Below are 25,288 nucleotides of genomic sequence, written 5' to 3'. Positions count from 1 at the left end.
TACTGATGACCTTAGCAGTCAAGTCCCATAAGATTTCACACACATTTGAACATTTCAATCTGATACCAGGCTACTTGCTAGTCGGGCAGAGGCGTACCAATGAGGATCACTGATAGGGCATTACCTGTTGAGACATATGCCTTTTAGCGATGAGGAAACTCAGAAAACCTTCTTTGGAACCAGCTGACTGGAACTACTTTTAATTAATTTCTGCGACAGTACTTCCCATGTTCCCAGGCAAAAAAGAAAAATAGCCTCCGTGTAAAGGAAGTTTGAAGTTATGGCCTAATGGCGCAAATAGTGTGCAGGGAGGACAGAAACAAAACGGAAAACGCGGCTGAGCTAGCCCTAGACGCAACTTCTTGTACTAATTTTTAGTAAAGTAATTTGACTTGAGCGCTATTATCCAAATAATGAAGAAGGTCGTATCTGTTCTGTTCCAGGACACCTATCGGAGTTTTCCTGCGGGAAGCTGTACTACAGGACATTCATGCTCGACTCGAAGAGGGATTCTCTATACGTTGGCGCAATGTGAGTACACATCCTAACTGTGTGAATGGCACAGGTTACGCATGATGCATTTACCTTTTCGTTCATCACTTCCTTTTATAATTACAAGACTACCTGAAACGCTGTTTGCCAGCCTGTTCGTAATATGTTCCTGAATGTGTCTGCCACTTTATGTTTACAGTGGGCTGATATTCTATAAGCCATCGTTTTCGTGCTTACTTTAAGGAAGGTGTGAATTCTTAGATGGCGCATTCACTAAGCTCACGGACGGTTATTCCAGCCCTTTACCACCACAGACAAAACGGAGGGATGATTAAAGTTTAACTTGCTATCCACGAGGATATCGCTGTATACAGAGCACAATTTTAGGTGGCGTATCGATGGGAAATGAACTCGACTATGTCAATTTCAAAGGTACCAATCCGACAGTTACCTTAACCGACGTAAATAACCACGGAAAATTATTAAACTCTTAACGGCCAGTAGAGGATTCGAAACCGTCTCCTCCACATTGGGAATCCGATTTTATGAAGTTATAGTATAGTTTTTAAAATTATAACTTTTTTTAAATATTCGCAAACAGCAGTACATGTATCGTGGGATGAAGTAAGTATTGACTTTTATAGACCATATTTATTAAAACACATTGCCTAATACCACACTATACAAGCATGCTGCCCTCGTGCCAGCTACCAATTGTTCGTAAGTATATGACCGTTACCGAGTAGGATTAACAGAAGAGAAAGAGAAGATCCAACGAATAGTTTTACGTTTCGTCATGCGATCATACAGTAAATCACGAGAAAATTGTGGAGAGGCTCAAGAAACTCCAATGGCAGTAGTACAAGAGAGGCGTCGTATATTTCAGAGAAGACTAATGTTGACTTCAAGAGCGTGCGTACAAAGGCTTATTTCTTCAATACACACATGCCCCACGAACTGACAACGACGAATAACCTGAGAGATTAGAGCTCATACGGAAGTTCCTCCACAGTCATTGTTCCCACGTGCCATTGGCGAATGTTACACGGATAGGAGAATATAATAGTGGAACCAGAGGTACCAAGTTGCAAGAAAACGGATTCTTGGTTATAGATAAGATTGGAGGTGGAACCAAGACTGACAAAATATGGCTATTGAGCAACTCGAGGATGTCACGGAATTTAGCTATGTCGGCAGTAGTGGGGAGGAAAACAATAGATCACTGAAGGAAATCAAACAAAAATAACACTGGCCTTAAGTTCCTTCCAAAATAAGAAAAACCTTCTACAGAACAAGCACATCGTTTTCTACACTAAGAAAAGATGTATAAAGACCTCCATTTGGAGTGTTCTGACATAGAGACGTGAAACCTGGACGTAAACAGAGCTTTTAATGAGACAAGGCCATGTGTACAGACGTGCTCTTTTACTAACATATAATTCACCTTAATAATAATGATGTTCTAATGCCATACTTTTGCCTCGGTACTTTAGTAGCAGCATTCTATTTTCAAGTTGTAATATTAACTAACCAAGCAAATAAGTAACATAACTAAATAAATAATTCATTTGGAATTGCATGCATACTGTATAACAGGAATTATTACGTATCTTCTATTTATTCATACGTGTGATGTAATATTCTATAACTCTCGTTGTTTCAGTGTATTACATCTCTTGTGTTTCAACAATACCAGTCAGCATCTAAACAGTAGCTCGTATTCGTACATAGCTAAGGTATCATTTCATAAACGTGGTTTAATGTCTGCAAATAGCCATGTGAAGGTTCCTTACTTTGTGATAACAATATCGTCAACATTTGTGCACTATTACGTTATATGTCTTATAATTTCTGAAGAGGACACTAAAACAGTGACGAATCGGGTCGCGTAATTAATACAACATATTGTATTAATATTTATGCGGCTGGTGGTATTCCTTATTTCTACAAGTAAGCAAATAAGGAAAAAGCTCGCCTCGCAGCTGCGGAAATGCGGTTCTAGAGGAGAATTACGAGAACAAGCTGGGCTGATAGAAAAACAAATGAGACGTTCTAGAGGAAATAGCAGAGAAGAAACAAGTACTAAAAATTACAGGCCAACGCAAGGCAAAGCTTATTGGACACATAATTAGATGCGATATTCTGCTACAAGACATTTTAGAAGGCAAGATCTTACGGAAGATTACGAATGGACGACTGGGAACATCCTGATTAAAAAATATGATCTGTGAGATGGTATGTTCTTCATACATGGAGATGACGAGGACTGCTGATGAGAGAAAGTTGTGGTGCACAGAGAAGGCTTAGCCTTTTCAAAGATGGGGCCAGAGGTATCCTCCGCCACACACAGCACGATGACTTGTGGAGTACAGATGTAGATGTAATTCGGTGTATCAAATGTTTATCGCGGACGCGACGCCTTCCCTAATCGGAGCCCTACTGCGACGACATAGAGCGAACAGGTTTACTAGGCGGAGGAGGTGATGAAAGCGAGGCCCATTTGTAGGAGGCGGCCAGGCCCTTATCGGAGGCGCGAGGGGGAGGCGGCGGGAGTGAAGACGCCATTGTCTGCCCCCCCCCACCCCCACCTGATAACGCCTCATTGTCTGCCGCGACGCCCGCCGCCCTCTGCAGAGTCACCGGCGGTGATCGATGGCCGGCGTTTAACCCGCAGCCGCTCAGCCGTCCTCCCGCCTTGCACCGGCGGACCGCACTGGCGCTGCACAGATTTTCCCTCCCTTCTCCGTCGGTCGCGATCTGCAACGACTACTCGATCTCCATCGGCCATTTTCCCCAGACCTCGAATATTATATTTGCTAATAACTTTTTGTCTTTTCGTGGGATTATACCTACGTGTTTAGTACAGACACTTGTTACACGCCGGCCGAGCGGTTCTAGTCGCTACAGTCTGGAACCGCTCGACCGCTACGGTCGCTGGTTCGAATCCTGCCTCGGGAATGCATGTGTGTGATGTCCTTAGATTAGTTAGGTTTAAGTAGTTCTGAGTTCTAGGGGACTGATGACCTTAGAAGTTAAGTCTGAAACGTCCCCTTAGAAAAATTAATGAATTACTGTGGTTAAACTGACACACAATATTTTTAGCGCAACGCAGTCTGACTTTCAAAAATCCCTACAAAAGAATGGCCGTGACTAACAATAACTTATAGCTTTCATGAATCACTTACTTCACAAAAATCTTTGTTACTCGAACTACTGCAATACAGCGAGCGCCACTACTGCCAGCTAAATCAACTACTGAAGGCACTAACTACTGATAGGCATGGTCAGCAAATGAAGGATTTTGATAGAGAACAAACAATGTATTTACCTTAATAGTGTTCAAAAGTTATTATATATATATATATATATATATATATATATATATATATATATATATATATATATATCAGTTCATGACATCCAGCCATACAAATTTACTCTCTCTAATGGACACACGTCCAGGTCCTCCGCTCTCAAAACTACCGCCATCTCTCTCCCCACATCCACCACTACTGGCGGCTCACCTCCAACTGCGCAATGCTACGCGCTGTTCACTTCCAACTGCCCAACACTATAATGGGGAATATTGCAACAATGCCGACCAGCCTCAGACTGCACACAGCACAGTCACTGATTTTTATACAGAGCGCTACGTAGCGTTACCAACATAAGAACCCAAACAGTCCCATAGTGCTGAGAGCCATTTGAAACATTTTTTTGTCTTAGAAAGAGGCTGTAGTATCATGCGATGATAGCAGCCCACCCACGTACTGTCACACTGGTTTCCGAGTAGGGCTTGTGTCCCATTTGGTAGAACACATTGCATCTGAAACAGTCCGGCGTTACGCTTTAGGTTTCACTAGTACGCCGAGTGGTATTCCCACAGGCTGACAGAAATGTTTGAGGCTTTTCTGCTGCATTAGGCAATTTTCGGTGAACATTATATCCTAACATATGGTACTACCTGTTCTATTAGCTCAGAGCATAACAGTACAAGTGAGCAGCTCCAATACGATTCTTTATTTCTTAGGCAAAAGCAAATCACGTTGTACCTTATCGTGGCTTGACGAGAACGTCGAAAAATAATTCTCTAGTTTCTCCGAAATCAACGTTGGAAGCTCTAGAACGCGTTGCGAGTTTTACAGACTTTCTGCTCCGGGCGGTTTTAGTGTACGGGTGAGGGTATACTGCAACCTTGTACTCCCAACTGGCGAATGTGCGTGCCCTTTTTAGGGGTAAGGTGCGAAAAGACACTAAAAATGCTGCAAATTGTAAGGAATAGCGCTAGGTAAAACACTACATCCTGTGTCAGTCACAAGATCAATTAGGGCTATAAGAACCTGGCGTCTACAGCATCGGTTACAAGTGTGGCATGAAATAAATCGGCCAGACGCCGCCCTGCGATACAGTCCGCAGCGCCGTTGCGGAACAAGTGATCTGTGTTCGCTTCGGTCAAACGGTCAGCTCTGTAGTGGCAAAGCACAGCATCAACGAAGGCCACATGTTTAGTTTTTGATCAGACAGAGGTGCTGTGCCCACTGCCGAGCCAACGTGTTCTGGTATTCGGTCACCAGAGGCAGTGGAAATAAAGGTGTGCAACGATCCTGTCAAATGGGACAGCAGTTTTCAGTCGCAATCTGTATAGTCAGTAGCGTTAGCAAAAATACATCAAGAACGGCCTGATTTAAAAGCGGCGGAGGCGGCGAGCAGAATGTACTCGACTACTGTGTGTCCCCTTCCCCCCCCCCCCCCCCCCCCTCCCTCCTCTCCTCCCACACCATCGGCCACATCATTTTCGCAGGCACGCCAGTGACCCACCCGTTATGTATTCGGCAGAGGAGTATGCGGTTAAGCGGGTTTAAAAAATGGACCAGACAGGAAACCAACTCTAGGCGTGTAGAATGCAAACAGGACACTTGTCGAAACGTTAGGGCAACACGTCGCCACAACTAGGCTGAAAACCCGAGAAGATTTCAAATGGTTCAAATGGCTCTGAGCACTATGAAACTTAACTGCTGAGGTCACCAGTCCCTTAGAACTTAGAACTACTTAAACCTAACTAACCTAAGGACATCACACACATCCGTACCCGATAAGATTTCGGCAATGAAATTCGAGGAAAAATGGTACATTCTCATAAATGACAGACTTGTGCGATAATGTGCTTCCGCGGGCACTGCTATTTTCAGTCAAACATTTCTGGGTATCTGACAGCATCGTCATGTTATTTATAAAACCAACGTTTCGACTACTATCGGATGTGTCATTCCTCAGGGTGATGTAACCTCCCAACAGAAAAATTCTGTATATAGCATTCACATTCAGCTCAACCTCACAATAAAACCTGTGACTCATATATAACATTTCAATAATTATCAGACTGTGTATCTAAACTGGTAAATTTCGACGTCAGCAGTGCTGGGTCACGGCCCTGAAAGATCATACTGAATAACCTGAAAAATCTTACCTCAATGAAGTAGCCGGATAACGCGTATATTTCTGCTCCTATAAGAAATATTTTTGGCACAGCCCAGTGCAATGCTGGCCGATAGATTTGTCACGTATAAAAAGAAACAACTGATTTTTCTTTACAATAATCGGGATGACCATGGATTGGAGAAATTAGTAAATTCTTTAAATTGAGATGAATGATTGTCAAAAGTTAATTTTTATAAGAAAGATTATTATTATTATTAAGAGATTTTTTAAACATTTACATGGGACTTGGTATAACAATAGTACATATGCGCGAGGCCATCGCTCCCCACGACCGGCCCAGTCAACTCCATACACACGACTTGCTAGCAACCACTTATTCCTCAGTTCCTACTGCAGTCAACACAGCCCTCAGGTCTGAGATTCAACATATCGCTGGCAGCGCGTGAGCAATCCATCGAAATTACATCTGCTCGTGTGTGCTATCAAAAAACTCCTTAGTCATGGACCTCTTACAATGTAATTACCTTTTATTGAAAATGACAGACCCTAACAGAACAGCTTTAATTAATAGTTCCTTCCTGTTTCAAACCTAATAATTCTGCATCTGAATGCCTTTGGTAAGTGGTAGAGATTTCGTGATACAGAAGAATGTTGAAAATTAAATGGACTGACAAGATAAGAAATGGGAAGATACTTCGCAGAATCCACGAAGAAAAAATTATATGGAAAGCACTGACACTGACATTTGTTGAGACATCAAGGAATGACCTCTGAGGTAATAGAGGAAGCTGTTGAGTATGCAAACTGTAGGAGAAGACAGAGACTGGAATACATCCAACAAACGGTTGAGGACGTGGGTGCAGCTGCTGCTCTCAGACTACGTGAGGAGGATAGCGCAGAAGAGGAACTCGTGGCGGGCCGCATCAAACCAGTCAGAAGACTACAGCTACTTGCACGTCTCATTCCCAAAACCGTGCCGTCCGACCAAAGCAATATCCCAAATATCCCAGTGATTTCTAACTATTCCTTTTGAGGGCATATTTCCTAACAGACTTAAATACACTCCTGGAAATTGAAATAAGAACATCGTGAATTCATTGTCCCAGGAAGGGGAAACTTTATTGACACATTCCTGGGGTCAGATACATCACATGATCACACTGACAGAACCACAGGCACATAGACACAGGCAACAGAGCATGCACAATGTCGGCACTAGCACAGTGTATATCCACCTTTCGCAGCAATGCAGGCTGCTATTCTTCCATGGAGACGATCGTAGAGATGCTGGATGTAGTCCTGTGGAACGGCTTGCCATGCCATTTCCACCTGGCGCCTCAGTTGGACCAGCGTTCGTGCTGGACGTGCAGACCGCGTGAGACGACGCTTCATCCAGTCCCAAACATGGTCAATGGGGGACAGATCCGGAGATCTTGCTGGCCAGGGTAGTTGACTTACACCTTCTGGAGCACGTTGGGTGACACGGGATACATGCGGACTTGCATTGTCCTGTTGGAACAGCAAGTTCCCTTGCCGGTCTAGGTATGGTAGAACGATGGGTTCGATGACGGTTTGGATGTACCATGCGCTATTCAGTGTCCCCTCGACGATCACCAGAGGTGTACGGTCAGTGTAGGAGATCGCTCCCCACACCATGATGCCGGGTGTTGGCCCTGTGTGCCTCGGTCGTATGCAGTCCTGATTGTGGCGCTCACCTGCACGGCGCCAAACACGCATACGACCATCATTGGCACCAAGGCAGAAGCGACTCTCATCGCTGAAGACGACACGTCTCCATTCGTCCCTCCATTCACGCCTGTCGCGACACCACTGGAGGCGGGCTGCACGATGTTGGGGCGTGAGCGGAAGACGGCCTAACGGTGTGCGGGACCGTAGCCCAGCTTCATGAAGACGGTTTCGAATGGTCCTCGCCGATACCCCAGGAGCAACAGTGTCCCTAATTTTCTGGGAAGTGGCGGTGCGGTCCCCTACGGCACTGCGTAGGATCCTACGGTCTTGGCGTGCATCCGTGCGTCGCTGCGGTCCGGTCCCAGGTCGATGGGCACGTGCACCTTCCGCCGACCACTGGCGACAACATCGATGTACTGTGGAGACCTCACGCCCCACGTGTTGAGCAATTCGGCGGTACGTCCACCCGGCCTCCTGCATGCCCACTATACGCCCTCGCTCAAAGTCCGTCAACTGCACATACGGTTCACGTCCACGCTGTCGCGGCATGCTACCAGTGTTAAAGACTGCGATGGAGCTCCGTATGCCACGGCAAACTGGCTGACACTGACGGCGGCGGTGCACAAATGCTGCGCAGCTAGCGCCATTCGACGGCTAACACCGCGGTTCCTGGTGTGTCCGCTGTGTCTCGCAGTGTCCGGAGCAAGTATGGTGGGTCTGACACACCGGTGTCAATGTGTTCTTTTTTCCATTTCCAGGAGTGTATTTTGTAGTGACACCCATACATAAAACTGGAGATTACCAAATTATCAGTAATTACTCTTTCGAAAGTATTCGAGAATGTGGCCGATGATAGAATACTGACTCATTTAGCTGAGCGGCACTTGTTCACAAGTTCTGTGTTTGGCTTTCGTGAAGGATCCGCCAAACAAAAAGCAATGTAAGAAAAAAAGGTTCTAGTAGGATTCGCGTTCTGAGAGCTCAGTACAGACTTAATTATGTATATAGACTTTTCATTGATCTACGGAATCTATTATGTCGGATATTTTTGTCTGTTATCGCCACTGATACTGGCACGATATGGGTTCCTGATATTCCAAGACTTTTGAGAATGTTTTAATTTTATGCTTGAAGTCTGATAACAAATGACATAAAAGTTTTTTACGTGTGATATGTTTGCAGATTAACAGTTTTAGGATTTTTCCTTTACTTTTAGTGTGAAATTTTGCTGCTTCTCAAATTTCATGATTCTAGGTCGACGAGAAGTTTCCTATGGGCTTTGATGGGTGATTTTGCGAGTGTCAAAATACGTTTCATAAATTGCCGTATCTTGTGACTGAACTAACTTAAAAACTTACATTTACTACACAGTCAAGGGACTGTAGGTCTTAGTAAGTGGCATACATTTCTATTTTATACGTCCACTCGTCCCTGAGAAAAAGGGTTTTTAACAGACAGAAAGACGGGAAACAGAGTGATACTATTAGGGTTACATTTGTATCGATTGAGGTACAGAACCCTAAAAATACGTGCTTACAGAGCTAAAGAAGGGTTTATTGACAGACTGTTTGACAGGCATGAAACAAACCTCAGATTGGCAGAGTATAGCATGTGAGGTGTCACTGTATCTGTATACACCCTCTCTTGTTTTAATTTACATAAATCGTCTTCCGATAACTATAAAGTTAGCTACAGAAACAGTAAGGTTTAGGCCTTTCTACGCCAAGTGGTGTAATTTCGGAAAGAGTTCCCGCGTGGCCATCACGGATACTGCTGAAATTTAGTCCGAATATTCACATGTGTTCCCAACGAACATTGTTAAAGTTTCACAATCGTTAATTAAATACTTCCGCAGATACTGTCATTTGTTTGACCCCCATAGCGCAGCTATACACAGTGCACCCGTGAGTGTTCGGCAACTTTGAGATGTAACTTCTCTTGTAACACATGGACATTTTATATAATTTTTGCTCGCTCCTAAGCGAAACAATATGAGAAAAAAATCCTGAGCGATTTGCATATGGACAACTAGATGGTAATTCATCCGAAAAAATTGACGCTCGAAAAACTGTGAAGTATGGCTTTTTATATCTCCGGAAGTAATTGCAAAATACACCTGAAACCTTACACTTACTAATACAAGGTCTTAGAATACAAAATTTCAATCTCCTACTGCTTCCCAATAGTTTACAAATGAGGGCAAATTCGAAGGTTAAAAAAAAAAAAAAAAACTCATAAGACGGGTGCTTTTGGCTCACTGTTAGAGAAAAGAGTCTACTGCAAACTGTTTTAAATCGTTTTCACAGGAAACACCTTGTTCTAAACTACTTGAAAAGCTATATTTGGCTTTGCAATGCGAGCATATAAGGCTCCAAAAAACAACGATATGTTGAAGCGAAATCGTTCAAAAAAAAAATGGACGCTTGAAAAAATCTAGCTTTTTATATTCTGAGAGTAACTGCCGGATACATGTAAAATTTCGCACATAATAACTCAACAATATATGGTCTTAGAAAATAAAATTTCATTCTCCCACTGTTTCTCAATAGTTTACATACTGCGAGCAAAAATGACGATTCTTATAAAAGAAAAACCAAAATGGTTATTTGCGACCCACCGTTACAGGAAAGAACCTTCTGAAAACTCTTTTAAATCGTTTGCATTAGAAAGATTGTGTTCTAAAACACCTAAAAAGCTGTTTTCGGTTTTGCAATTCAAGCATATGAGGCGCTAATAAACAACAAGTGAAATTAAGTCTGTCAAAAAAAAAGTGAAATTCATCTTTTTATATCTACGAAAGTGACTACGGGATAAACATGAAACTTTGCGCATACTAACGTATCATTACAAGGTCTTAGAATATAAAATTTTATTCTCCTACTGCTTTCCAATAATTTACTAGCTGAGGGAAAAGTTGACAATTTTTCTAAAACTGCCAAAATTAGCTATATTTTACCCACTTTTACAAATAAAAGTCTTCTGAAATCTCTCTTAAATCGTTTACATTAGAAATACCATGCTCTAAAACACCTAAAAAACTGTGTTTGGTTTTCCAATGCAAGCATATAGGGGCCTAAAATGGAACGACAGTGTGGAGATCAATTGAAAATGGGCCAATTTTCGTTGGTACTTAAATTAAATCTGGCATCTTTTATCACGTTATACAATTATTTAGTACTGTCTGTGTAAGACAATTTCAAAAGACCTGATGACTAGGAAATGAACTTGAGTCAGAAAAATTGCTCATAAGTATTCTTTTTTGTTTTTGATTTTGTAGACATCTCTACAGCATTCAACTCTACAAAATTCTTTTCATGAAAACGTAAATGGAATAATGCATCCAATATAAAGAACAGTTTTCTCTAATTGAGGCACTAATAATTTGAGGTAATCACATTTGAAAAAAGTTATTTTTTGGTTCTTGTCTTATAAAAATTTCTTCCCAAGCAATCTCGTCAGTGACATCATCTCGCCTGCGGTAGAGTTTTCCTCATGACCTTCTACAGCAAATTAAGGAAATATGTAAGAAAATGCATACTGAAGCAAATATAAGCTTAGGACCCTAACAGAGACCTCTTGTAGCTTTGGCCTCTGACGCTTATAAAAATATATCATCAGCTTGGGATCGTGCGTAAAGAAACCCTTATCAGGTTGAGGAACCTGTGAATAACCTCAACCGTGCCTGCCGTTGAACAGCTAGGACTGCTGAGTTTCTCATTTTAAAAGGGGCGGGAAGTGGTTAAGTCACCATGGACTATACCAACACATTTGTACCATTTCTCATGTGTACACTAATATTCCACATTAACTGCAAAGTATGGCAACACACAGTGCACTATACCTTAAATCAGAATTAAACTATCACATCAGTAGCACTACACAATAAAAAGACATACTAATCATTCTCTATAATATGAAACCATTCCAAAAAATAGGAAGATTGCTATGAACTTCACCAAAAGTTACACAATGTCACAGTGGTGTAAAACCTGTAAATTATTTATACGATGTCTGTTTCAGTTGTTTGAATAATTTTACTGTCATGATCTCAACCGCCTTGGTAATATAATATGCAGGTAGATGGTGAAGCTTATTACCAGTTTGATTCTGTAGTTATAGCAGAAAGACTGAAATACGTCACCATAAGTCGTGGCAAAAGACATTCTTACTTGACGTTTTACGAGTTAATTACGCTTTATTTCACTTCCTAGTCGTCAAGACTTTTGATATTCCCTCCTCCAGACAGTACAAAACAATTTTAGAACATAATAAAATATGTCAGATGTAATGTGAGTACCAGCAGAATATGGACTCATATTCAATGCACCCCCACCTTGTTGCTTTTAGGGCCTTATATACTCGGACCGGAAAACCAAATATAGTCGTTTAGGTGTTTAGAGCATGAGAACAATTTAAAAGAGTTTTCAGAAGACTCATTCTAGTAAATGTGGGTCAGATACAGCCATTTTACGCGGTTTATTTAGAAAAATCGTCGTTTTGCCCTCAGTTTCTAAACTATTGGAAAGCACTAAGAGAATAAAAATTTATATTCTATGACCTTGTATTAGTAAGTTGTTATCTGCGAAGTTTCAGGTTTATCACGCAGTTACTTCCTGAAATATAAAAAGATAAACCTTACTTTTTTTTCAATCGTCTATTTTTTCTTTTTCGGACGACTTCGTTTCACCTAGTCGTCGTATTTTAGCGCCTTATATGCACGCACTGCGAAACTAAATATAGTTTTTTAGGTGGTGGAGAACATCGTCTTTCCAATGAAAACGGTTTAAAACAGTTTGCAGAAGACTTTTTTTTCAGCAAAACTGAACCGGAAGCAGCCATTTTTGGCGTTTTTTGAAAAAGCTGTAGCTTTACCCTCATTGTAAGCTATTGGAGAGCAGGATGAAATTTTGTATTCTAAAACCTTGTATTAGTATGTTATTATGTGCAGGGTTTGAGGTGTATCCAGTAATTTTTTCTGGAGATATAAAAATCCAAACTTCACATATTTTTCAAGCATCAAGGCGTCAGTTTTCTCGGCGCATTTGGTTTCAGATTATCGATAAGCAAATCGCTCAGAACATCTTTTCTTGTTATTTCATTTAAGAGAGCGTAAAAAGTTGTACTAGATGTCTTAGATTTGTGTCTTTCAACAATACATCACCGGGGGCATTATGTCTCAAAGTTGCCGAAAACTCACGGGTGCACTATTGACAGCTGAAGAGCTACGGAAAAAAAAATATCTTTGTTGTGAGATCTTTTGGTCCTCTCAGTTCATCAGAGATGCTCTCTCTCTCTCTCTCTCTCTCTCTCTCTCTGTGTGTGTGTGTGTGTGTGTGTGTGTGTGTGTGTGTGTGTGTGTGTGTATGTATGTGTGTGAGTTCGATAAAATGTTGTTATGATGTCAGTATTCTTATACCGTGACATATTAGATGACTCAGAATTATGAACTACTGACATCAAGGTACGGTGAAAATCTTCACTGTCATATATAGAACGGAATTATTTATTTGCTCGTGGCGATGATTCTGCTACTCTCCAGAAACACTAAATCTCTACAGTAAATACATGAGAGAACAATTCTTCTCTCGTCAGTTAGTTCAACTTATTTGTTGGCTCGATAATTCATTATTTTTTGCAGGTCGTGGGATTAGTCGTACTCGCAAATGCTTGACCGCGATTGTAGTTGTTTCTCCATCACTCCGGTAGATGGCAGAGCCTCCACGTGTGCCAGCGAGCCCTCTGGCACTCGTTTCTGGAAATTACTGCATCCAGTTCCAGGTGTTTCGTGGGTTAAAGTGATAAAAGAAGATTTGAATTTGTATGAATCAACAACGAATTCGCATAAAGAATATGGCATTCTAGAGAAACTGTTTTGAAACTTATGTCATCGCCTGTTGCAGAAAGCCAGCGGAGGTGGACGAATGTATCACGGCGAGACAAAACTGCCGAAAGAACTAGCCGTTATCTCTAGTGAAGCGTCGTCCATCCATTTCTCTCTCAGGGAGAGTTACTTGAGAACTAATATAATTTTTTACTCAATCTTAGTTAAGGGCATCCTGCGATATTAATGCATCGTTAGTGAGCGTCAGAATACTATGTTTGTCTAATGAATGTATTCTATACAGGGAACTAATCGGTATATATTCCAGTAACATTTTCAATTTTGGATTCTTTTTGCCTCCAAACCAGTTTTATTTTCAAATTACGAGATTTAGAAAACAAAACTATTTACAAAGCCAAGTTTTAATGTTGCTTCATTACAATTAGAATCTCTATTCATTAAGCTATTCAGTTACTTGTCGGTTATCCATTTAAAGCTTCCAAGTGTAACGTCCGGAAATTAAACATGTTTTGATATAAGCATAAACGCAGTTTCAATCTCTTTCTGTTGCTCGCAAGTGTCAGGAAGTCGTTTCTGAAAGTATTTGTATGGAGTGTTGCCATGTGTGGAAGTGAAACATCGACGATAAATAGTTTGGACAAGAAGAGAATAGAAGCTTTCGAAATGTGGTGCTACAGAAGAATGCCGAAGATTAGATGGGTATATCACATAAGTAACGAGGAAGTATTGAATCGGATTGGGGAGAAGAGAAATGTGTTACACAACTTGACTAGAAGAAGGGATCGGTTGGTAGGAAATGTTATGAGGCATCAAGGGATCACCAATTTAGTATTGGAGGGCAGCGTGGAGGGTAAAAATCATAGAGGGAGACCAAGAGATGAATACAGTAAGCAGATTAAGAAGGATGTAGGTTGCAGTAGTTACTGGAAGATGAAGAAGCTTGCACAGGATAGAGTAGCATGGAGAGCTGCATCAAACCAGTCTCAGGACTGAAGACCACAACAAGAACAACAGATTATGCATCCAGTTCAACAATTTTTGGAATGTGACAAACCACATTTTTGCTAACTACCTCAGGATATAGTTTACAGTGCTTACTAGGATATAGGCCTGTCCATTCTAAAGTATTATTTTCTTCCGCTTTGATCAGCACGCATCAGTTATATAAAGACGTAACACTGAGACAGTGACGAGCTTTATAATTCATTAAGCAAATCATAACAATGCACTTAAGATATTCTTGGATACGTAAATCCGTATTTGGCACCACGAAAATGATTATTTGTATAATTACGTTACTACATCGTTCTAAGAGTCAAGGAACCAATTACTACTTAGACATACCTATCATCCAAAGAGAACTGCGAACAAATTAGGAAATTTGGCTACTGCGGAACCATTTACCGATTCGTTCTTAAGATACTATCGCGAGGTGGCACAGGAAGTGGAGCAGCTGGAATCCTATTACTGTGCTCACGACCAGACCGTAATAAAAGATTGCTAAACATTGCACAATGGCAATATGAAATAGCCTTCACTGTAGAACCAAGTAGATCTGATAGGTATCCTATCCCTCAACGACAGATGTCAGAATGCTTAGTTAAAACTGTAATGTGACAACGTAAAAACTTGACATTCTAAATATTTTTTGTTTTCTAAATCTCGTAATTTGAAAGTGAAGCTGGTTTGGCTGCAAAAAGAATGTTACTGGAACATATATCGATAGAAAGAAATATTCCAGTTTCCGTAACAGCTGATACTGCCTATAAAATCCAGCCACTATGCGACTTTTCACAGTAAATTAAATTTCGACCAGGCTGACGAAAAAAAGTCAAAACATTCGCACCAAATTCTTGATAAAGTATCATGAATCATTTGAGACGCGTAAAACTTCATCTGTGTCACATACACTCCTGGAAATGGAAAAAAGAATACATTGACACCGGTGTGTCAGACCCATCATACTTGCTCTGGACACTGCGAGAGGGCTGTACAAAGAGTGATCACACGCACGGCACAGCAGACACACCAGGAACCGCGGTGTTGGCCGTCGAATGGCGCTAGCTGCGCAGCGTTTGTGCACCGCCGCCGTCAGTGTCAGCCAGTTTGCCGTGGTATACGGAGCTCCATCGCAGTCTTTAACACTGGTAGCATGCCGCGACAGCGTGGACGTGAACCGTATGTGCAGTTGACGGACTTTGAGCGAGGGCGTATAGTGGGCATGCGGGAGGCCGGATGGACGTACCGCCGAATTGCTCAACACGTGGGGCGTGAGGTCTCCACAGTACATCGATGTTGTCGCCAGTGGTCGGCGGAAAGTGCACGTGCCCGTCGACCTGGGACCGGACCGCAGCGAGGCACGGATGCACGCCGAGACCGTAGGATCCTACGCAGTGCCGTAGGGGACCGCACCGCCACTTCCCAGCAAATTAGGGACACTGTTGCTCCTGGGGTATCGGCTAGGACCATTCGCAACCGTCTCCATGAAGCTGGGCTACGGTCCCGCACATCGTTAGGCCGTCTTCCGCTCACGCCCCAACATCGTGCAGCCCGCCTCCAGTGGTGTCGCGACAGGCGTGAATGGAGGGACGAATGGAGACGTGTCGTCTTCAGCGATGAGAGTCGCTTCTGCCTTGGTGCCAATGATGGTCGTATGCGTGTTTGGCGCCGTGCAGGTGAGCGCCACAATCAGGACTGCATACGACCGAGGCACACAGGGCCAACACCCGGCATCATGGTGTGGGGAGTGATCTCCTACACTGGCCGTACACCTCTGGTGATCGTCGAGGGGATACTGAATAGTGCACGGTACATCCAAACCGTCATCGAACCCATCGTTCTTCCATTCCTAGACCGGCAAGGGAACTTGCTGTTCCAACAGGACAATGCACGTCCGCATGTATCCCGTGCCACCCAACGTGCTCTAGAAGGTGTAAGTCAACTACCCTGTCCAGCAAGATCTCCGGATCTGTCCCCCATTGAGCATGTTTGGGATTGGATGAAGCGTCGTCTCACGCGGTCTGCACGTCCAGCACGAACGCTGGTCCAACTGAGGCGCCAGGTGGAAATGGCATGGCAAGCCGTTCCACAGGACTACATCCAGCATCTCTACGATCGTCTCCATGGGAGAATAGCAGCCTGCATTGCTGCGAAAGGTGGATATACACTGTACTAGTGCCGACATTGTGTATGCTCTTTTGCCTGTGTCTATGTGCCTGTGGTTCTGTCAGTGTGGTCATGTGAAATATTTGACCCCAGGAATGTGTGAATAAAGTTTCCCCTTCCTGGACAATGAATTCACGGTGTTCTTATTTCAATTTCCAGGAGTGTATATTATGAAAAGTCACGTCCACCATTAAGAAGCGACCTCAAAATATGTAAATTAGGTAAACAATATAACCACTTTCACGATGTAAATCCACATAAACCGTAATAACGCCAGATATGAGTGAAAGAGCAATCAGTTTATCCACGCCTTCAGGAAACTGCAGCGCGACAATTTTCAGAAATCAGGCGCTCCGTCATCGCCTGGCTCTCACGTTCAAGTTACCCTCCCTGTGTGAAGTTTTTAGTAAGATATAACATGCGTTTCAGTTATTTCCGATTGGCAAAGTCGTAGTGGCGGAAGCTACATGTCACGCATCTTTCATAGAGTGCAACAGAAAGGTACGCACATTTCATTACCGAAACATACACATGCCCAAACACATCCCTCAAAACGCACAAGAAGCCACATATAATGACAAATAAGAGCAAAGATCACAAATCAGATATCGTGTGTGGCTGTTAACAACAAGAAAATATGTGACATTATTTGTAAAACCACATCGAAGTGCAATCAACGATACATATTGCTGTACATACAAAATGAAAGTATGCACGTCCTTCAAAAAGAAAATAAAAGTCTTCATAAATTTTGCTTGCAGAGAAGTGCGAAGTATAAAGTCACTTAGCTGTGCGCGCTGAACCATGTCTTCCAGCGAAGTCTGCTGTTAGATGGCGGTGTAGCATACTCATATTCAAGTACTTCCATTATATTCCAATCGCTTTGGTGAATGTGATAGTTCTACGTCTGCATCTGCTCGTTGCATGCCTGCTGAAAGCCGCCACTATAGTCTTGCGTTTTCGTTCGAAGGTCCAAAACACATTTCATCCACCTGGAACTGCTGCTTTGGTAGTCTCACAGAAGTTTATTTGTTCGCATATCTCCCTCACTGAACAACAATCACGTCTCAGCCACGCACTTTTCGTCAAAGAGTCTACAGTTCAACTTGATTATTGTGATCTCTGACTTGCGTAGCAATTTTACGCACATATTACATTTATTTAAAAAACAACAAAGATTTACATGAAAGGAAAACGCAGTACGTACGTGATTAAATGTGTTAATAATAATGAATATGTTGAGCAGCATCAATAGTTGAATAACTAGATGTCTTAATAATAACGCGCTATGTCATAAAAAAAACGTATTATGTACCTATTGTGTCTGTCCACAGCAATAACGTAAAAGATAAAGAACTACGGATCGGTACACTATAATGCAGTAATGCAAAAGAAAAGTTAATACTCACTATCAACTATATATTCACACTAGGTGTATAACAGATAATTCTCCGTAAGTAAGTGGTGATAGAAAATGCCAGAAAAGCAGTACTTATTTTAATTTTCCTGATAATCCTCACGTTTTGTTCTGTTGTTCACAGGGATCGCGTCTTCAGACTGAACCTCAACAACATCAGTCAGTCGCAGTGCGATGTAAGTATAGACACGTTTTGTCGCCATTCTCAGATTTTGATGCCTTTCTCTTTCCTTAGAGGAATAACATGCAAAAAAAAAAAAAAAAAAAAAAAAAGCGCTGTAGTACATAAACGTGGTGGAGAAATATTATTACAGGCCGTTAGCGTAGCAGCAGTTTCACTGTACACTGACTAGCTTGCTTAATGAAATAAAATAATTTTTCAGATCAACGACTAACAAATCACCATCGTATTAATACACTAGCTTTGTACTTACATTTTCACTTTGTTCCCGACTTTTAATTTTTTTATCTGCGCCTATCTTTTTCATTTATTTCCACAGACACATTATTCCCAACAAGCATGGGCTCGCGTATTACGCCCTATTTGCATGCGACTGATTTCACTCTGGGGCTAATATTGAGAAGTTATTTCAGAATAAAAAGTATGTTTGTGAAAATTGTCACTACAGCAACACGAAAAAATCTGGAAGTCTGCCAAGAGAGCATATTTTTTAAATTAATTATTAATTCCTGTTTTTATTTGGACAAAAACTATTTGGTTTTGCAGCGAAACACTAGTAATAATGACTACAGACATGTCATTCTACTGTAGTGTACCATTAGTACAAAATGTCACATTTGGAATTTGCTGACCACGACGTATCAGATTTGTAATTACACTGACGGAAAAGAAAATCGGAGAACCAAAAAATAATTAACGTATAGTAATGAAATTTGGGGAATGCATTTGTCTAGGTAACATATTTGGCTGGTTATAATGCAAGATCACAGGTTAATTTAAGCGCGAGATAAGCCATTGCAAATATGAAATGCTGGAACTTTTTTAACCGGTGTAGCGGTCAGAGTGTTGAATGCAAACGTGCATGTATCGTGTTGTACACGTGCCGGATGTCAGTTTGTGGAATGAAGGTCCATACCTGTTCCACTTGGTCTGTCAAAACAGGGAGGGTTAATACTGTTTGTGGATGACGCTGGAGCTGTAGTCCGATGACATCACATATGTGCTCGGTTGAAGACAGATTTGGTGATTGAGCGGGCCAATCCAACATGCTGACACGCTGTAGAGAATGTTGGGTTACAACCAGTGTTGTTTTTCTGGGGGAACGCTGGGGGATCCGTACCCCTAAACTTTTTTGTCGACAAGTAATTTTTTTTGCGATGTTGAGAACTTGGAAGAGTACCAAAGACTTATTTCACGGACATATTTTTTTATTTCATTTTTTCGTGTTGTTAATTGCAGTACGAGCGATAACAGTGCAGTTTTTGGTGGGAAAAGCGATGTCATTGACTGTTACAAGCCTTTCGAATCTACTGCAACAGTTATCGACAACCGAATCGCTGGCAGCCAGTTCGATAAGCATGTAGTGACCTCGCACGTTTATAGTGGGCGATGGTAATGCTAAACGGATATGCGTTCCCTCAGACGCCGAGCTACCGGTAGATGTCTCTATGGTCCCGTTACCATAATCCTTCACGATGCTTTGCCATCTTTGTTCTGTTGTTCTATATTCGTTTGCGTTTGCTGTTCCAGTCTTGTTGGTTGTGCGAAGTTTTACAGTGTGTCCTATCTTTCTTTGCAACTTGTAAGTTAAGTTGGAGGTGAGAGATAAGCAGGAAAGTAACAAACTATTTTACTTTTTGTCCTGCATCTAAAAAAACCAAAAACTCTCAATAATTTATGTGCGAGTGAAAAGCCAGGAAGTTCAACATCAGTGGATGACGAAATTGAAACTGTAAACCTGATCATTGAACCTACGTGTGAAAGTGCAGTGAACGAACATGTGTATGACAGAAAATTAAATGATCGTCCAGAATGTTGGACTTTGGAACAAGAAATTGCATTTTGTGAGAAAAATGACTGGTTGATCGTTTCAAACAAAAAACTTGGCTGCAGAATTTGCAAAGAAGTAGGAAGTTTAGGCCTAGAAAGAAATAAACAAGGCATGAACATTGTACGGCCTTGAACTACAGTATCTGTGTCATCTTCAGGTGGTTCCAGAGAAGAAGAAATGTTTTCTTTACATAAAAAAATTCAAACATAAAGTAAGTTCCACCCATCAAGCTGCTGCCCAAGTGATACTTTGTGCCAAACAGAAGACTATGGAAAATGACGTCATGGCTAAAAGCAGATGGGTGGTACCCCATGCTTCAGTTGTAAGTAATTTTCACTGCATTATATCCAATGTCGGAGTGCCCTCAAACTTTTTTTTAGAAAAAAAGCACTGGTTTCAACAGCGGTATGTGGACGAGCGTTATCCTGTTGGAAAATACCGCTTCATATGCTGTTCATGAATGGCAGCACAACAGGTCGAATCACCAGATTGACGCAAAAATTTGCAGTTATGTTGCATGAAATAACCACAAGAGTAGTGCTGCTGCCATATGAAATCGCACCTCAGACCGTAACGCCTGGTGTAGGTCCTCTGTGTACAGAACGCAGACAGGTTGGTTTCAGGCCCTCAACCGGCCATTACTGGCACCGAGTTAGAGCCAGCTTCCATCAGAAAACACAACAGACCACCGCTCTGCCCTCCAATGAGCTCTCGGTTGACACCACTGAAGTCGAAAGCGGTGGGGGCTTGGGGTCGATGGAATGCTCGCTAGAGAGCATCTGGCTCTGTGCTGTCCTTGAAATAACCAGTTTGTAACAAACTGTTGTGCCACGTGGCGCCAACTGCTGCTCAGATTGCTGCTGTAACCGAAGTACGATGCGCCAGAGTCACAGACCTAACACGATAGTTTTTCTTCTCGATGGTGTCATGTGACTGTCCGGAGCCCAGGCTTCTTGAGACCATACATTCTCGTGACCACCACTGCCAAAAATCATATAGAGTGGCTAGATTCCTGCCAGGCCTTTCTGCAGTATCGCAGAAGGAACATCCAACTTCTGGTTCAAACTCAGTGAGGTGTTGATAATGGCGTCTTTGTCGCCTTAAAGGCATTGTTGACTATAGTTCAATTCTTTTATCTCGGTGGGTCGCGCATGCCCGTCCAAACGCGGGAGATTGCTGCGTTGCCAGTTGCACGCGCCAAGAGAAGAAGCGCCATAGTATAGTACAGTTCGCAAATTTAGGTTTAGGAGGGAGCGCGCAGTTTATGAAGTAAAGCCACCACGACCGCATATACCCTTTCGCTGCTACAGAGACGTGCCCCCCGCATTCGGCGCTGTGAACGATTTTGTCATCACTGCACTGCTCGTCTCTGCAGGCACATAGTGTTCCGACTGCTTTGACACACATTTTGGCCCAAAAATTTGATTTTTACACCTCTTCTTGACTGATACCTTCCCCCCATAAATGACTTAATTTTGTTTCGATGTTCAACGCAGTTACTGTGCTGCATTAAATGTACTAAACCATTGCACGAAATTTTGAAGAGTTTACAGAGGTAAAAGCCCATAGCGGAAACTTTGCGATGTTCGATTTTAGTTGCCACTAGAAATTTCAAAAAATTACATTCAAACGAATAAAATTCATGAAGTAAGACACTTCGATATTGTTTTTAAATAAAGAAAAGGCTTGAACTCAGACCCTTTCGCTAGGCAGCCACACACATTAACCATTACACTAACGCAGTTCATCGTTTAATGGCCCTCCTGTAGGACAAGAACATATCACGCAAAATACCAACAAACACTGTTTGTATGACTATGAATTACTCATATTTCGTCGAAGTACAATAGGAAATAAAGAATTACCTCTGTTCTTTATATGTGAAAAAGCGGTTAGTGAGAATGATACAAACACCTTTCCTTGCTATCGCCTGAATTAGGAGGCTTATTGCTTGTTTGGTTTAATTAATTAATAGAATATGAAGCAACTCGTATAAATAATGCTTTTTCCAAACTTTCTATTAAAGAAAGTCTGCTATCAAGACATTGCATTTGTTCAATTACTTTATTTATGCGCAGAACGAACCTAAACTAGGCCGCCGTCGTAAATGACGCGCAGTTTAATATCTACTCACCACGTCCAGTCTCAAAGATAACTAGCGCTCACAACCGTTACAAAATGTGTTTAAAGAGAAACTGATTTGCTTTTTCATAGTCCCTCTACTAGCCCCTGCTCAAAGCGACTGACGCGAAATCTGTATAGATATCAACTTTCAGATGTATAAACGCGCCTGATGAGTTTCGTTTATGTCGTACAACTCCTTCTTGGCGCTGCGATTTTTTTTCCGTCAGTGTATTTCGTCTACAGCAGCTCATGTTACAGACGATATGAGGTTGCATTGAAGTGTATCATGACCGTAGCTACCTGTGAGTCGCATGTGTAGAATCGATACTTTCAATTGCTTAATACGATGACTGTCCATAAAGTAAGTTACGATCGGTCGCGAAATGGAAACGTCTACGAAAATCCGATAAAGCTTTGCAAAGATATAATGAGCAGTGTCTCTAATATGACTCTAGGTAGAATTATGTCGATCTTTTCATTCCTGAGCTCTTAGTGACCGCGTAAAGATGTTAGAGAAAATAGTGTCTCCCGCCAAGTACGAGGGCCTGGTGAGAACTTTCCCCTGAAGCTATGCAACCAACATTACATAACTGTCGTGCGGTTTCTTCGTCAAGACAATTCTGAGCCTCATTCTGCAGGGGCAATGAAGATGTTCCTGCATCGTTTCAATTGGAAATGTTTGGTTACCCACAATACAGCCCGTAATTGTCTCCCACTGAGTTTCATTTCTGCTCAAACGTACCGCGCTGGCTATGAAGACAACAGTTTGGCACAGGCAACGAGCTTTAGGCCAGCGTAGAGAATTGGCGGAAAGCACTGGCGGCTGCCTACTATGATGAGGGTATTGGAAAGTTGGTACAACGCTACGACGAGTGTCTGAGTCAGAACGGTGACAACGTAGAGAAGTAGCTTAAAGGTGTAGTTAACTGTTACAAATGAAACATTTCCGATTTTCACTGTGATTTTCATTTCGCGATCAATCGTAACTTACTTTCTGGACAGTCCTCTTATAAACGTTTAATGAGAATTCTGCTTCCCCGAAAGTATGTAAAATGCGTGCTGTGTTTCAGAATTCAGGGACACAGCCCTACTTGCAGCTATGAATACCGATATGAGAGAAAAGTAAAGAACAACATGGTAATGGAAACATTGACGCACCTATAAGGAGGCTTAACTTGATATCTTCTGAGAAGTTCGTTTTTCTGAGGTAAAGGACTACCGGTGTTAGACTCCCGTTCATCACGGGTAAACAAATTATTTCAATGGGAGGTAGTACATAACAGATATGTATGACAAGATAAGTCCCGATGCTGGATGGAACAGAGAAGGATGTTGGTGTGCAATCAGTTTGACAGAGCACTCATTGAAATGCACTGAGTGCGACTGCTACGGTCGCAGGTTCGAATCCTGCCTCGGGCATGGATGTGTGTGATGTCCTTAGGTTAGTTAGGTTTAAGTAGTTCTAAGTTCTAGGGGACTGATGGCCACAGATGTTAAGTCCCATAGTGCTCAGAGCCATTTGAACCAATTAGGAGGCTTATTGCTTGTTTGGTTTAATTAATTAATAGAATATGAAGCAACTCGTATAAATAATGCTTTTTCCAAACTTTCTATTAAAGAAAGTCTGCTATCAAGACATTGCATTTGTTCAATTACTTTATTTATGCGCAGAACGAACCTAAACTAGGCCGCCGTCGTAAATGACGCGCAGTTTAATATCTACTCACCACGTCCAGTCTCAAAGATAACTAGTGCTCACAACCGTTACAAAATGTGTTTAAAGAGAAACTGATTTGCTTTTTCATAGTCCCTCTACTAGCCCCTGCTCAAAGCGACTGACGCGAAATCTGTATAGATATCAACTTTCAGATGTATAAACGCGCCTGATGAGTTTCGTTTATGTCGTACAACTCCTTCTTGGCGCTGCGATTTTTTTTCCGTCAGTGTATTTCGTCTACAGCAGCTCATGTTACAGACGATATGAGGTTGCATTGAAGTGTATCATGACCGTAGCTACCTGTGAGTCGCATGTGTAGAATCGATACTTTCAATTGCTTAATACGATGACTGTCCATAAAGTAAGTTACGATCGGTCGCGAAATGGAAACGTCTACGAAAATCCGATAAAGCTTTGCAAAGATATAATGAGCAGTGTCTCTAATATGACTCTAGGTAGAATTATGTCGATCTTTTCATTCCTGAGCTCTTAGTGACCGCGTAAAGATGTTAGAGAAAATAGTGTCTCCCGCCAAGTACGAGGGCCTGGTGAGAACTTTCCCCTGAAGCTATGCAACCAACATTACATAACTGTCGTGCGGTTTCTTCGTCAAGACAATTCTGAGCCTCATTCTGCAGGGGCAATGAAGATGTTCCTGCATCGTTTCAATTGGAAATGTTTGGTTACCCACAATACAGCCCGTAATTGTCTCCCACTGAGTTTCATTTCTGCTCAAACGTACCGCGCTGGCTATGAAGACAACAGTTTGGCACAGGCAACGAGCTTTAGGCCAGCGTAGAGAATTGGCGGAAAGCACTGGCGGCTGCCTACTATGATGAGGGTATTGGAAAGTTGGTACAACGCTACGACGAGTGTCTGAGTCAGAACGGTGACAACGTAGAGAAGTAGCTTAAAGGTGTAGTTAACTGTTACAAATGAAACATTTCCGATTTTCACTGTGATTTTCATTTCGCGATCAATCGTAACTTACTTTCTGGACAGTCCTCTTATAAACGTTTAATGAGAATTCTGCTTCCCCGAAAGTATGTAAAATGCGTGCTGTGTTTCAGAATTCAGGGACACAGCCCTACTTGCAGCTATGAATACCGATATGAGAGAAAAGTAAAGAACAACATGGTAATGGAAACATTGACGCACCTATAAGGAGGCTTAACTTGATATCTTCTGAGAAGTTCGTTTTTCTGAGGTAAAGGACTACCGGTGTTAGACTCCCGTTCATCACGGGTAAACAAATTATTTCAATGGGAGGTAGTACATAACAGATATGTATGACAAGATAAGTCCCGATGCTGGATGGAACAGAGAAGGATGTTGGTGTGCAATCAGTTTGACAGAGCACTCATTGAAATGCACTGAGTGCGACTGCTACG

General features: G+C 42.0%; 1 protein-coding gene across 4 annotated transcripts in view; it reads left to right on the top strand.

The window, feature by feature from the left end:
• Positions 1-25,288, top strand: part of LOC126281600 (semaphorin-2A-like) — a 944,484-nt gene that overhangs the window by 736,779 nt on the left and 182,417 nt on the right. For all 4 annotated transcript variants that reach the window (XM_049980701.1, XM_049980702.1, XM_049980703.1 and 1 more), the window contains 2 exons: positions 444-531; positions 18,169-18,220. In XM_049980701.1, coding sequence (XP_049836658.1) covers positions 444-531; positions 18,169-18,220 — 140 coding nt within the window. The remainder of the gene's footprint in view (positions 1-443; positions 532-18,168; positions 18,221-25,288) is intronic.

Source organism: Schistocerca gregaria, chromosome 7 (assembly GCF_023897955.1).
Source record: "Schistocerca gregaria isolate iqSchGreg1 chromosome 7, iqSchGreg1.2, whole genome shotgun sequence".
Classification (NCBI taxonomy): Eukaryota; Metazoa; Arthropoda; class Insecta; order Orthoptera; family Acrididae; genus Schistocerca; species Schistocerca gregaria.
This window is presented reverse-complemented; position numbering and strand designations above follow the sequence as displayed.